Genomic DNA, 13,699 nt, shown 5'->3' on the forward strand with positions numbered 1-13,699 from the left:
GGGTTGAGGTGCAGGAGGGGTGCGGCAGGGGCTCAGGGCAGGGAGTGGGGTGCAGGAGGAGTGTGGGGTGCAGCAGGGGGCTCAGGGCAGGGGGTTGAGGTGCAGGAGGGGTGCGGCAGGAGCTCAGGGTAGGGGGTGGGGTGCAGGAGGAGTGTGGGGTGCAGCAGAGGGCTCAGGGCAGAGAGTTGGGGTTCAGGAGGGGTGCGGCAGGGGCTCAGGGTAGGGGGTGGGGTGCAGGAGGAGTGTGGGGTGCAGCAGAGGGCTCAGGGCAGGGGGTTGAGGTGCAGGAGGGGTGCGGCAGGAGCTCTGGGCAGGGGGTGGGGTACAGGAGGAGTGTGGGGTGCAGCAGAGGGCTCAGGGCAGAGAGTTGGGGTTCAGGAGGAGTGCATCAGGAGGCTCAGGGCAGAGGGTTGGGGTGCAGGAAGGGTGTGGGTGCGGCGAGGCTCAGGCAGGGGGTGGGGTGCAGGAGGAGTGTGGGGTGCAGCAGGGGGCTCAGGGCAGGGGGTTGAGGTGCAGGAGGGGTGCGGCAGGGGCTCAGGGCAGGGAGTGGGGTGCAGGAGGAGTGTGGGGTGCAGCAGGGGGCTCAGGGCAGGGGGTTGAGGTTCAGGAGGGGTGCGGCAGGGGCTCAGGGCAGGGGGTGGGGTGCAGGAGGAGTGTGGGGTGCAGCAGGGGGCTCAGGGCAGGGGGTTGAGGTGCAGGAGGGGTGCGGCAGGAGCTCTGGGCAGGGGGTGGGGTGCAGGAGGAGTGTGGGGTGCAGCAGAGGGCTCAGGGCAGAGAGTTGGGGTTCAGGAGGAGTGCGTCAGGAGGCTCAGGGCAGAGGGTTGGGGTGCAGGAAGGGTGTGGGTGCGGCAAGGCTCAGGGCAGGGGGTGGGGTGCAGGAGAGGTTCGGGGTGAGGGCTCCGGCCCGGCGCTGCTTGCCTGGAGCAGCTCTGGGGTGACAGCGGCACGCAGAGGGGCTAAGGCAGGCTCCCTGCCTGCCCTGGCCGTGCGCTGCTCCCAGAAGCAGCTGGCGCCATGTCCGTGGTCCCTGGAGGATGGCGGGGCAGACGGCTCCACGCGCTGCCCTCGCCTCCAGGTACCTCCCCTGAAGTTCCCATTGTCCACGGTTCCCTGTTCCAGGCAAATGGAGGTGCAGGGGCGGTGCCTGCAGGCGAGGGCAGGGCACGGAGCCCTCTGCCTCCCACCCCTTCCCTAGGGGCCGCAGGGACATGGTGCCGGCCGCTTCTGGGAGCGGCGTGGGGCCTGCAGCGCCATGGGGCTGGCAATCCCGTGGGCCGGATCCAAAGCCCTGAGGGGCCAGATCCGGCCCGCGAGCCATAGTTTGCCCACCCCTGGCCTAGGACATGGGACGATAGATGGAGACAGACGAGGTGCACAAAGAAATGGTGATACAATGATCGGTCAGCATGACTGGCAGTGGTCTCAGCACATCATCAGCCAGTTACTCCAGCATAAATCCAGAGCAACTGCACTGGCCTTCTCTGGCGTAACTGAGATCGCAAGCTGGCCCCGATCTCCAGTCCCCAGCGGGGCTGGGAGCAGTTCCTCCAGTGAGAGCGACATTTAAAGTCACCCTTTTAAAACTGGCTGTTTCAATAGTGCTGACAGCCCCTTGCCACGCAGTCGCTCGCAGCTGCAAAGTACCGCTGCGGCTGCAAGTGCTCTGCCCAGAAACACGTCTTCCCTTGTCTCCCTTCGGGGAGTGGCTGAAAGACAGAAAGTCTCTGCAGTTTTGCATCGGGTGCAGATTTAAGCCATCCGAGCTGCATTCCAAAAAAACAAGCGTGTCAGGGATCAGGGTGTGGCTTGTGCCAGCGTTAAGGAATGATGACCCCAGCACACTTATAAAATAAGTGAGGGCAACTCGCTAGACAGCTGTTCCTCATAACCCGGGCCTCTATCAACAGCACTTTGCTTCTCCTTCTCAGCAAAGGTATGTTGCCAAATTAATTGATTGAAGGTGCATGTCAGTATAAAATGGGAGCTGCTTTCTTGTGCCCTGTGGTTGTCGTATTCCTTGTAGACAGGGGTGCTGACACTGTATTTCAAAAATAAGGGACTGTTTTCTTAGCACCCCTGCCCCACCCCATCCCGATATTTTTTATTATTAATCCTTAGCAGGACTCACCTTCATTCGCCAGGGATATTTCTTGCTGCTTTTTGCAGCACTCAGCAACTCCCGATCTTGTCCAGAAGAAATCGTAAGTGCTGGAACGAGGGGTGCTGCAGGGGGCACCACCCTGCTGCCTTGAAGTGGTTTCAGTCATATACAGGGTTTACAGTTTGGTTTAATGGCTGTATTCGTGCCCCTGCCCGCAAGCCAAAAATGCTTTGATTGGATTTATTTTTAATGTATGTTTTGGAAGTGTGCTGGGACAGCCAGGAAAGGTTAAGGGCTGTCTGCCTGTCAGGGGTAGGGGGTCTAGGGTTGAAGATTTTCCCTCGTATTGTTGCCAGTGAGTTGCACACCCTCTAATGCCTGGTGGAGGTGCTCAGCTTTGAAAGGGAGAAAAGAGAAATACACCAGAGCTCCTTTGGGTGCCGCCCAGCAAGGGGAGAGCGAGAGCCACCAGGAGGGAAACACCAGGAAAGGTGGCACTAAAGGGTGGGCTGCATTCACCCATGGAGCCCACTGCTCTGTCTCTTTCACTAGCTCTCCTGTCTGCTTGCTTCTGTCCCAGAGAGCCCCAGCCGCAGGCAGCAAAGCCAAAGCCCCCTGCCTGTTTACAGACCCACCCTCAGGATGGGGCCATTCATTACAGCCCCTCAAAGTCATTCACTGACGCTCCCTGGGAGCAGGTGGTGGTGGGGTTTCTTCTCTAACCGCCGGTCAGCGTTTTACACAAAGTACTGATGCAGCTTCCCCTTGGATCAGGGCACTAGCCCAGCGTTTCTCAAATGTGGCCACCATGGCCGCGTGTGGCTACCAGGGGCTTTTCTTGTGGCCACAGCTTCCCGGACTGAGATTGAGGTGCCAAAGTAGCAGCCCCCCTCCCTGGTGCTCCCGGATGCACTGCCTTGGTGTTTGTTGATAGCTGGGGCCACCATCGGGGTTGAGCCCTGCCCCCCTCTGGATACACCTGGGGCACAACGGTGGAGGAGCAGGCAGCCATGGTTTCCCCACCTTCCCAGGGGCCGTGGGACTCAGGCCCTGGGGTGGTGGGTGACAGGCTCTGGATCTGGAGCAGGGCTTCAGGCTTCAGTCTTGGGATCCAGCTGCGGGGCGGCAGGCTCCAGGTGCATGGCTTTGGGCTCTGTCCTCTGGCCATGGAGCTTTGGGCCCGGCCCCCCGCTGTCTTCCTGGCCCCAGCTGCCTCCCCCGATCCCCCATCCAGGGCTTGTTTTGTCCCCAAACTTGCCAGGGCTGAGTAAGTCTGCTGTGAAAAGTGATACCTGTATGTTAGTTAATATCACTTTTCACAACAGACTTACTAGCTAGCAATAAATAAATTACGATTTGGACATGTATATGTGCATATTTATTGGTTTTTCCTAACGCTAATTAAGTATTTTAGGAAAAAGCGTGAGAGCAGCCACCAGCAAGAGTTGGTGGCCGTACTCTGTGGCCACCAAATTATTTGTCCTAAGAACCCCAGCACTAGCCTTAAAGCGCAAGCCTGGGAGGTGCTGAATGCCCTCAGCGCCCCTGGATCTCACTGCCGGTCAGGGCTGTGCAGTGCCTACAAACCGTTGTTTCCAGGTTGCTGTTGCTCTCCTCACCATATGCAGACGCAGGCGTGGCAGTTTGCTTCACCAGGAAGCATTGGGGATGGGCTTGGCCATGCTCGAGGTAGGCACTGGGCTATTGGCCATTTTAAGACTGCCTTCGCAGCGGAGTGCTGGTGGTTTCCGTCCTTCCACTCCTTTTCCTCTGACTGTGGTTTTAACCTCATCCTGTCGCTAACGCTCTGTTTGTCATCGTGTCACCCCGTGCACAGATTTGCTCCTCCGGGAGGCCAGGCATTCTACGTTTTATTTCTTTTTAGGTCCGGTTCCCATTTGCATCCACAAGTGACCATGCCAGGGACTTTGGCGCTGCTTTCAGTTCTGTTCAGTCTCCTCCACATCACCGAGGGGCAAACGTTCAGCTGGGGACCGTGTCCGGATCCACCAGTCCAGGAGAACTTTGATGTTACCAAGGTGTGAAGAACTCTAAAATCCTGCTGGCTCAAAGCAATTAAGGCAAAGAGGGTGTGTAAAGATCAGCCAGCCTGCCAGGGTGGCTGAACAGTGGAGCAGATTTTGCGCTCCATGTGCTATGCCTTCCCTTGTGCCCACTCCACAGAGGACGTGAGTCTAATAGTGACACCCTTCGCTCTGTGACAGTGCTTTTCATCCATAGGTCTCAAAGCGATTTACAAAGGAGGTACGTACCATATCCCCATTTTACAAACGGGGAAACTGAGGCACAAAGGTACATTGACTTGCCCATGGTCCTACAGCAGGCTAGTGGTAGAGAACCCATGTGTCCTGAATCCCAGTCCGGCGCTCTGTCCATTAGGCCATACTGGTACAGCCTCTCCTGCCTACAGAGCCTGGCTTTCTAGCTCAAGTTGTAGGGATACATGCATTTAATTCTAAAGGTTGCCAGTTTAGTCCCTTCTGTGGACCAATGTGGTTATTCTCACACAAACGTAGAAAAGTTTCTTTGAACTGAGCAGAATAAGGACAATGTTAATGAAGGAACTAGACTGCCCTGTAGCCTGTTGATCACATCCATTGAATCCCTGTGAATCTGAGGACACTAACAAGGCTTGTTCTGGGTTTTCTTTTTTCAGTATGTTGGGAAATGGTATGAAATCGAAAAGCTGCCTGCAAGCTTTGAGAAGGGAATCTGCATCCAAGCCAATTACTCACTGAAGGAAAATGGGAAGATTAAAGTGGTAAATCAAGAGCTCCTGTAAGTACCTTTTTCCAAGCTTGTATCCTTGCTGCAGCAGGATCCCAGTGAGCCTTGAGTTTTCTTGCCGCTGAGCAGAGAGAATCTCTTAAATTACACTAACTGGCTGATATTGTCTTTCTCCATATCTGCCAACGCAGCCTCATCTCACTTCCAGAGGGCACCATGCAATGCAGAGGGGATGCTCACCTCATGGTTTCAGTAACTCAGCTGGCAGGACAAGCCAGAGATCTGTTGTCAGAGATAATGCATGGCCCAGCCGCACTTCATCCCTCTCCTTGTGCTTTAGCTTGGGTCTCTGGTCTCTGCGCTGTACCCTTTGAGCACCGGCATGTCTTGTCGCACTGCAAGCCTGACCCGCGAATAGGAAATACATCAGTGCGTACAGCCACTGGTAAAAGAGCATGTGCTGAGTATTACGTGCTGTCCTGCAGCCCTCGCTGGCCTGAACCTGATGTGACTTTACTAGTCTCAGGGTGACGTTCATCCCTGGGCAGAGGCAGCACGAGGCCCTTGCACCGCTTGGTGCTGAACAGGCGCCTGGGCCCAGTGCTGGCCCCTTGCTCACGGGCGGATGCCACCAAAATACCAGTTAAGAGGCCACAAACCCAATCCAAGTATATTGGCCATTTTCAGTGAAGCAAGTATTTGTAAGTCTGTTTTTGCAGTATTCACTTAGCTCTGGTAGTACCTGCTGTGTAATGTGTGCCAGAAATAGCTACCCACGTAAACCAATGAGCATTGTAAATAGATTGTTTGTGGTATTTTACTTGTGATTTGCAAGCCCAGAGCTCTTCTGAATTTTTGCAGGGACTGGTCCGGGTGTTTTTTCTATAGTGCTGTCAGATAGTCTCAGCTTTCACAGGAGGCTGTTGTGAGTGAATGAATGAAAGGTTCTTTGCATTCCCTGGCATGACATGGTGGCTTTGTTCTACTGCACATAACAACATTTCAGTCCATTCTTTGTGATTGGCAGATGAGCAGTGCCCGTTTGCCTTTGTGCCCATTTTCCTCTGTATCTGCTTAGCACTGTCTCCTCTCCTTCTTTGCCAAAGAAGGGCCTGACAAACAGCAGGGTAATTCATTGAGTCCATATTAAACTGCAAGAGATGGGGGAGGTTGTAATATGACTGACGGTCTGTGTAATGATTTCACTCTGTTCAGGATCCTGAGAGCTCCAGAATAACTCGAGCTGTTCGAGGTAAAGAACACCAGCCCTCCTGTGCATACAGCCCTGAATGCAATGGCAGATGGAGGAGGCTGCCACGAGAAGGAGCCAGGGATGTTTTTTGCTGTTTGCATAGACCCATACATTCTCAGCGCTCACACACACTTCAGCCCCTTCCAATCTCTCTGCTCTTGGTGGGGCAAGGCAGCAACCATAACAGATAATACTTGTCATTTTCTACCATTTTGTATGTTCAAAGCACTGTACTGGTACTAACAAACTAATTCTCACGATGGCCCCAGGAAGCAGGTGGGCAAGTATTGTAACTTTCTCCTTTTTACTGATGGGGGAAACTGAGGCAAAGAGGTACAATGACTTGCCCAAGGCCACAGAATCAGTGGAATAGGGAATAGAGCTCAGGATCTCTTGTCTCGTAATCCCATGCTCATTTCTTCAGACCATGTGACCTCTCCCTTGCCAGTCCCCAAAAGTGGGCAGTTCTTGTTATAGGGGTTTTTGCTGTTGAGTGGAGGTGTTGGGACGATAGTTCAGAGTCTGTAATTAAACAAATCTTACTTTATTAAACTGGGACATGTAATAAGCAAGGGGAATAATATGCTTTAATCTACGTAGGACACGGGCAATTAGACAGGTGTGAACATGTGATACGATTGCTGGACGCTGGGCAAGTTCTGTGGGAGTCGGAGGAGGGATGTCAGCATCTCCTACCCTTTAACAGCAGAGGCCTGATCCCCACTGCCTGGCATTGTGTGTGTGGCGGTTACATCAACCTCGCTCTGTCAGTGTCTACTCACTACAGTTTTGCTCCGGCCGATGCAAGTCGCCCACTGCACCAAGCTAATAACTCCACCGCCGCGAGAGGTGTTGCGCTTCGGTCGATGTAGTTAGGTCAACGCAGTGTCAGCACTTCCATCGGTCTGTTCTGGCTGTCAGCCCCAGCAGCTGAAACCAATGTAATTACTATGTTGGCTGTATGTCGACATGACTTAAGTTTGTCACGTAGACTTGCCCTGATTCTCCTGTCGCTTACACTGACCTTGCGCCCCGCCTCTCCATTCAGTGGTGTGTGTTTTTTTGTTTTTTTTTTTCTCAACAGCGGTGTCAGCAGCAGTCCAGGGAAGGAGCACTCCAGCCGGCAACAGCAGCAGCTCAAGGGAGGGAGAAGGAGCTCCAGCCAGCAGGGCAGCCAGAGAAGAGGGAGGGCTCCAGCCAGCAGGGCAGCCTAAGCGGACTGACCCTCCCTCCTGTACCTATTGGGTTCCGGGAAGTGGGTGGGCGGAAGCCCGCCCACTGCTATAGGACCCCCCACCCCCACCCCAGCCTAAGGGGAGGATCCACAGGACCTGGAAACCAAATGATTCTGGGGGACAACTAATGAAATAACAGGGACAGGAGTGCGGTCAAAGGGTTAAAAGAAGGGAGCCTGACGGGGACACCGAGCAGAGAACCCCGGACAGTGCCCACTGCTCCTCAAAGGCGTCAAGGGAGCCAGTGGACGCTGCCTGTTACTCCATATTCACACCAGTGTGAGTGAGAGGAGAGCTGGTGTCCTTGTGCTGCACCTCTTTCACCCATGCAAAGTGAGCGTGAAGTGCTATCAAATCCGAATGCTCCAGACACTTAGCTTTTTATACCCTTTTTGCACAGGTATAAGTCTCCACCCAAAGCACAGGAAAGTAGAGAATTGGTCCACAGATGGTGGAGAATCAGGCCCTGGGGGCTATTTTATTATGAGTTAACTTTGTAAGGAAACCAGGACAGGGAAAACTGAAGCATCGTGGAAAGAACAATGACAATTTCTGAATTTTAAGCAGATCTTGGCCTGCTCAGGGGTTGGGATCTCAATTTCAGAGAGAAAGGAGAAGTGAATAGGAAATGATGTCTCTTAAACATTCCCTGCACCATGTGAGCACATGCAGGGCTATGCAATAGGACGGAGTGCCAAACAAGTCACACTTCCCCTTCCTTCCCCTCCTTCCTATTATTATTATTATTTTAAGGTCAGGCTTGACAAAGCCCTGGCTGGGATGATTTAGTTGGGGGTTGGTCCTGCTTTGAGCAGGGGGTTGGACTAGACGACCTCCTGAGGTCCCTTCCAACCCTGATATTCTATGCTTCTATTATTTGCATTGTGATGGATCAGGGTCCACTGTGCTAGCCACTGTACAAACGGAGAAAAAAGGGCAGTCTCTGCCCCGAGGAGTTATCTCCTCAATCTTATCCTCATCACTGTCATGTCTGAGAGCTTTCCAGCAGTGTAGTAAGCTACATGACAAACATCTGTCACTTGCTTGGGTTTTTTCTCTCTTCGTCTCCTACATGACAATTTGGGGATTTTTTAATTTCTTTATATTAATAGACTGTACATACACTATACCATGGGTTTATAGTTGCAAAACACACACTGACATTCTGCTGACACAAGCTGTTCAGTTCAGCAACATACAAAGCAGGAAAATACACCAGAGAGGCAGTTGGTTGTTCTGGGCTAAGTGGCCCCCAGCTCTGATCCTGTATGGCAATCCCGACGTTCCTATATTGCCATCTAGATTGCTCTGCATGGCATGACATCTAGAGTGTGCTGTTACTGGAAATCGAAACATGTCATCTAAAAGTTGATTCTGTGCCTATTGGGAAGCTGCTGTTAACTGGAACACACGTTATGTGGGGTTTTACTTTGGATTTTAACCGACTATATGTAGATTACCACCTCAAGAGAGTGAGTTACTGGAAATAACTGTTTAAATGTGATTGCAAACCTGTCCCATTAATTTCCAAACCTCTTGTTCTCCCCTTAGCTCTGACGGCAGAATTAATCAAATCGAGGGGGAGGCTGTCCAGGCAGACGATGAGCTGGCCAAGCTGGGTGTCAGCTTTTACTGGTGTAAGTGTGTTTGTTTAAAGGCTCATCCTGGAAGAAGTTTAAAGACATTCCCTGCACTGGGCCAAATCCTGCTCCTAGGGTCTTGCTATTGGCTTCAGTAGCACCATGAATTCTGCCCAGAGCTGGGTCCTGATTCTGTTTGCACACTGGTATAGATCAGTGGAATCCCATAGGTGTAAAACTAGTTCAAGTGAGAGGAAAGCAGGCCCAGTGGTAAGGCCCCCAGATGAGAAACGGTTCAGGATAAATGTTTCTGTGGCAACTAGGAAGTTGGACAATGATTTTATTTTAATTTAATTATGTGGCTTTTTTCTTTTCTTTCACTTGTTATCATGCCATCAAGGCTTCTACCATCGTTGTTACATGCCCGTTTCTCCTTGTGCACAATATTGTTTCAGAAAGTATTCCCTTTGTCCACCTTTACATTTGTTCCTCACACCTTCCTGCTGCCTTGTTAGAGGTTTGATGGCTGCTCTGATGTCTCCTGTGTGCGTGGAGTGGGGAAGGAGACTATTCTTATTCACAAAAAGTAATCCAGGGAAGGGCTAGTTCTGCGCTACCATGCACGATGTCACTCGCACACTGGGGGAGTGAAACGTGCTACCATTTTCCTTGGTACAAGGCAGTGGAGAATCAGGTCTGGATCAAGGGATGAACCCTGTAACCTGTGTTCTCACGAGTACGTCAGGCTGGACCAAGTTCCCTCCATCAGACTGATGTCAACCTGACCTAACTCGAACTCCATTTAAGTCAACAATCTAAATTTAGACCAGTCTCTTCTAACGGAGAGCAGAATTAGGCGTGTCAGCCAGATCCTCAATGAATAAATGGTGCTACTGTACCCTATGTAGAGGGGGCTCTGGCTTCCCTGGCAGCCGGGCCTGGGTGGGGGGCAGCCTGCCACTGCCTCCCCAGCCAGGCTTTCTCAGGCAGCTGCTGCGCTGCATGGAGCGGTGACCCAGAATGGCTGGTGGCATGAGAAGTGTCTGGTCCCACCCTGTCCGCTCCCCCTGGGCCTGACTGCCAGGGGCAGAGTCTGCTGGGGGACAGGCGCAGTGGGAGGACAGAGCCCCTCTCCCGCCCTCCCGGTGGCCAATCGGGGGGGGGGCACTTGACCCCTCCCCCCGTGTCGCCCCCCGCATGTCTTTGGCTGAACATCATGAAATAAAAACAGGAAAAGGGAATTACACTATTTGGCTTTAGCTGCAGGTCTGACCCAGTGACTCTAAGGGGGCAGGGGCAGACACCAGGTGTGAGGTGTGGTGGAGTCATCTCTGGGCCTACCAACATGACCGGTACCCCCTGATGTCTGTTCTCATGTGCACCAAACTCCCCTTCATTCCAGCGTGTGGTGGGGGTTTGGTTTTTAACTGTGGATTAGCTGTTGGCACTAGGCTGTATTACACATCCAGCATAACTAGTAATGAGTCTTTAGTTCAAAATTCTATTGGCTTTCTTGAATCTATCAGGTGTAACATGAAAGCTCTACATAATAACTTCCTGCCCTTTCATAGGTCACACAGCAAGTCAGTAGCAAAACTGGGAAAAGAACCCAGGAGTCCTGACTTACCGTAACTCCTCTAACTGCTTAACATACACCAAGGAAAATCAAATGTTGGTTAATCATATTTTCTAATGATGCCCCTGCTGTTTTTCTAGTCATGCCCTCTAGCCCTTACTGGGTACTCTCCACTGACTATGAAAACTACTCCATGGTGTATTCCTGCACTACTTTTATCTGGCTCTTCCACGTTGAATATGCCTGGATTCTGTCAAGAACTCCCCAGCTGCAGCCAGAAACTGTGGAACGCCTGAAGAACCTTCTCCGTTCCTACAAGATTGACACTGAGAAAATGAGGCCAACTGATCAAATTAATTGTCCTCCTGAGATGTAGATCCCACTGTTTAGAAGAACAAGTCCAGGATAGTTATGAACTCTGTTGCTTTCTTAGTGTTGGTTAAAACCTCTTAATTTAGAATAACAAACTCTTTTGCTAATGGTAGCTTGTAAACCCTGACTGTAATGTCTACGTGTGATAGCAGCTACGTAGCATTGGTACTCTGCCTGTGTAACCTCTCTCATGTACTTTGAGAAGCCTGAGTAAATTATACCAAAACCCTTTCCATCCTTACTGTTCTTTCAGAGTTAAATAGGCTTTGAGTGCCGATTCTGAAGTTCTGTGGCCAATACAAGTTCTCAGGAATGGATGCAGGAGGATGTAGGCTGTAGCATACAAATGTCCCCTGGGGAAAACTGTTCTCATGGCATCTGGCAGGCTTGGTTCTTCGCATTTGTCTTGATGTCTGGTAGGCCTGTTATCAGCACACGGCTCAATCAGCGACATCATCACTATCGTCTCTCTAACAGCATCCTATTGACATAAGAGGGATTCTGTAGGGAGGCCAGAATTTGGGAGCCAAGATTCTCTACAGAGAGAACTTTTGTCCATTGTTTACGCTGGCAGCTCTATGGTGAGAGATGTTTATTTTTACTTGAGGAATGTAATGGCTTCGCCAGCATGGACATAAGCTGCTATGAAGGCCACAGAACTCTTCAGTGATTTCACTGGTCTTTGGGTCAGGCCTTGTATGTCCAAATCTCAGATTGCTAAATACATCCCAGAGTGTCTGCACCAGTCGCCCATACCCCCGTCTGAGAATGTGCCCTCTCCTTTCTGTAACTATGATGGAAGCAGTTTTGTAAGGGGAGAAGGGAGCAGCGTCTATTCTGTGTCCTAACCTAAACTGCTCTCGGCTTCTGAGATCTGTAAACAAGCAGGGAGAGAAAGAACATCTTCCCGCTGCTAGAGGCTGACCAAGTGACAGGCAAATGGAGCTCTAACCCTGCCTTGTAAGTGTATTGTACTTCAAGGATTTCATCTAAATACTCTGTCAATGGAAGGCTTTCATTCACATCCTGCTTGCTGCTTTTTTATTCATTGGGATATAGCCGGGACATCACCTTTTCCCCTGACAGATATTCAGGAGTCAAGATGACTCTGTATACGTAGTAACAATACAGCTCCTTACAAATGAAACCAACATACCTGCGGTACAGCTGCATAGACTTTTTCCTTCAGACATGGGGAATTGGGGGTGCATAGTCCTTCCCCAGAACGCAGACTCTGCCTCTCCCTGTAATGTCACACCGCTGACCAGTATCCGCCCATTCCGGCTCTTCCTATGTGGCTCCGCTCTCATTAGCTCTATGTCTTTGTCTCCTTTGGAAGCAAAAGGTGTTTTCCAGGAGAGCAGAAAGATTTACCAAGGTGGAGATTCCTTTCCGTTTGGCCATAAAAAGAAACAAAGCCAAGTCCACAGTGACGTACAGTAGAAAGCCTTTTGCTAGAAGCAGGTATCTCCTATCTGATGATGTAGTGGGGTGGTACTTGGAAAAGGCTTGGACTCTTCCAGCTGGTTTAGTTCAGGCTCATTCTCCAAGTGTTGCTTCCTCAGCATCTGCTTCTGTCAATAATAATTGCAATTATATACATAGTGTTTCCTCTACAGATGCACTTTACAGAAGTGGGATAAGCCTAATTCTCCCCCTTGATGGTATTTTATACAGATGAGGTCACTGAGGCTAAGTGACTTGCCCAAGGTTGCACTGTGACCTCAGTGGTGATACCAGGTATAGGCCCCACATTTCTTTGCTGCCAGTCTTGTGCGCACTCTGCTAGACAACAGCTATCCCTTGTATGCCATCCTGTGCTGGGAACAGGGGGAACCAGGGTCACATTCTGGATCCTAGGATAAAATTAGGGTGATCAATCCCCATCCTATTTGCCCCCAAACACAGTAGATAATGGTCATAACCTTTGCTAGGTGTCCCAGGGCACTGTCTTCACAAAGGAGATAACTTTCTGCAAGCTGTGTGTGATACAGACTGCTGCTGCAGCCTGGCCACTGGAGGAGGAACCGCTACTGTGAACGGGATTTCCCTGGAAACAGTCACAACAAATGTTAGTTCCACAATAGCTGCAGAGAGAAGACAGGTGTGGCTGATGCTTAAAAGATGCCTGCAGGTTGTCAATGAGAGCAATTGTCTCAGGGCAGGTGCGTGCTGGGTCAGTGCTGCTCAAAGTAAAGCTGCCTTTGAACATACCTGTATCTGGTTTAATTCCCTTTGGCCCCAGATACTGCCCGGCCATGGGGAAGCTCAGAGACAGAGTGTGGCTGCCTGGTGTACGGGGGTGGGGGGAAGCATAAGCAATGCAGCTTCCCTAGGCCATACAGCTTCCCAGCCCTGTGCATTCATGCAAAGAATCATAGAATGATAGAAGATCAGGGTTGGAAGGGACCTCAGGAGGTCATCTAGTCCAACCCCCTGCTCAGAGCAAGACCAATCCCCAACTAAATCATCCCAGCCAGGGCTTTGTCAAGCCTGACCTTAAAAACTTCTAGGGAAGGGGATTCCACCAGCTCCCTAGGTAACGCATTCCAGTGTTTCACCACCCTCCTAGTAAAAAAGTTTTTCCTAATATGCAACCTAAATCTCCCCCACTGCAACCTCAGACCATTACTCCTTGTTCTGTCATCTGCTACCACTGAGAACAGTCTAGAGCCATCCTCTTTGGAACCCCCTTTCAGGTAGTTGAAAGCAGCTATCAAATCCCCCCCCCCCCACTCTTCTCTTCTGTAGACTAAACATCCCCAGTTCCCTCAGCCTCTCCTCATAACTCATGTTTTCCAGTCCCCTAATTATTTTTGTTGCCCTCCGCTGGAC

The 13,699-nt window shown here is 51.2% G+C and overlaps 1 protein-coding gene across 1 annotated transcript; it reads left to right on the top strand.

The window, feature by feature from the left end:
* The first annotated feature begins 1,754 nt into the window (after positions 1-1,754).
* APOD (apolipoprotein D) lies at positions 1,755-11,097 on the top strand. Its single transcript, XM_073358978.1, has 5 exons — positions 1,755-1,933; positions 3,987-4,140; positions 4,779-4,900; positions 8,888-8,973; positions 10,633-11,097. The coding sequence occupies exons 2-5, from the start codon at positions 4,018-4,020 to the stop codon at positions 10,866-10,868; spliced, it is 567 nt and encodes a 188-aa protein (XP_073215079.1). The 5' UTR covers positions 1,755-1,933; positions 3,987-4,017; the 3' UTR covers positions 10,869-11,097.
* Positions 11,098-13,699: the final 2,602 nt, after the last annotated feature.

The sequence above is a fragment of the Lepidochelys kempii genome, chromosome 9 (genome assembly GCF_965140265.1).
Source record: "Lepidochelys kempii isolate rLepKem1 chromosome 9, rLepKem1.hap2, whole genome shotgun sequence".
NCBI classification, from domain to species: Eukaryota; Metazoa; Chordata; order Testudines; family Cheloniidae; genus Lepidochelys; species Lepidochelys kempii.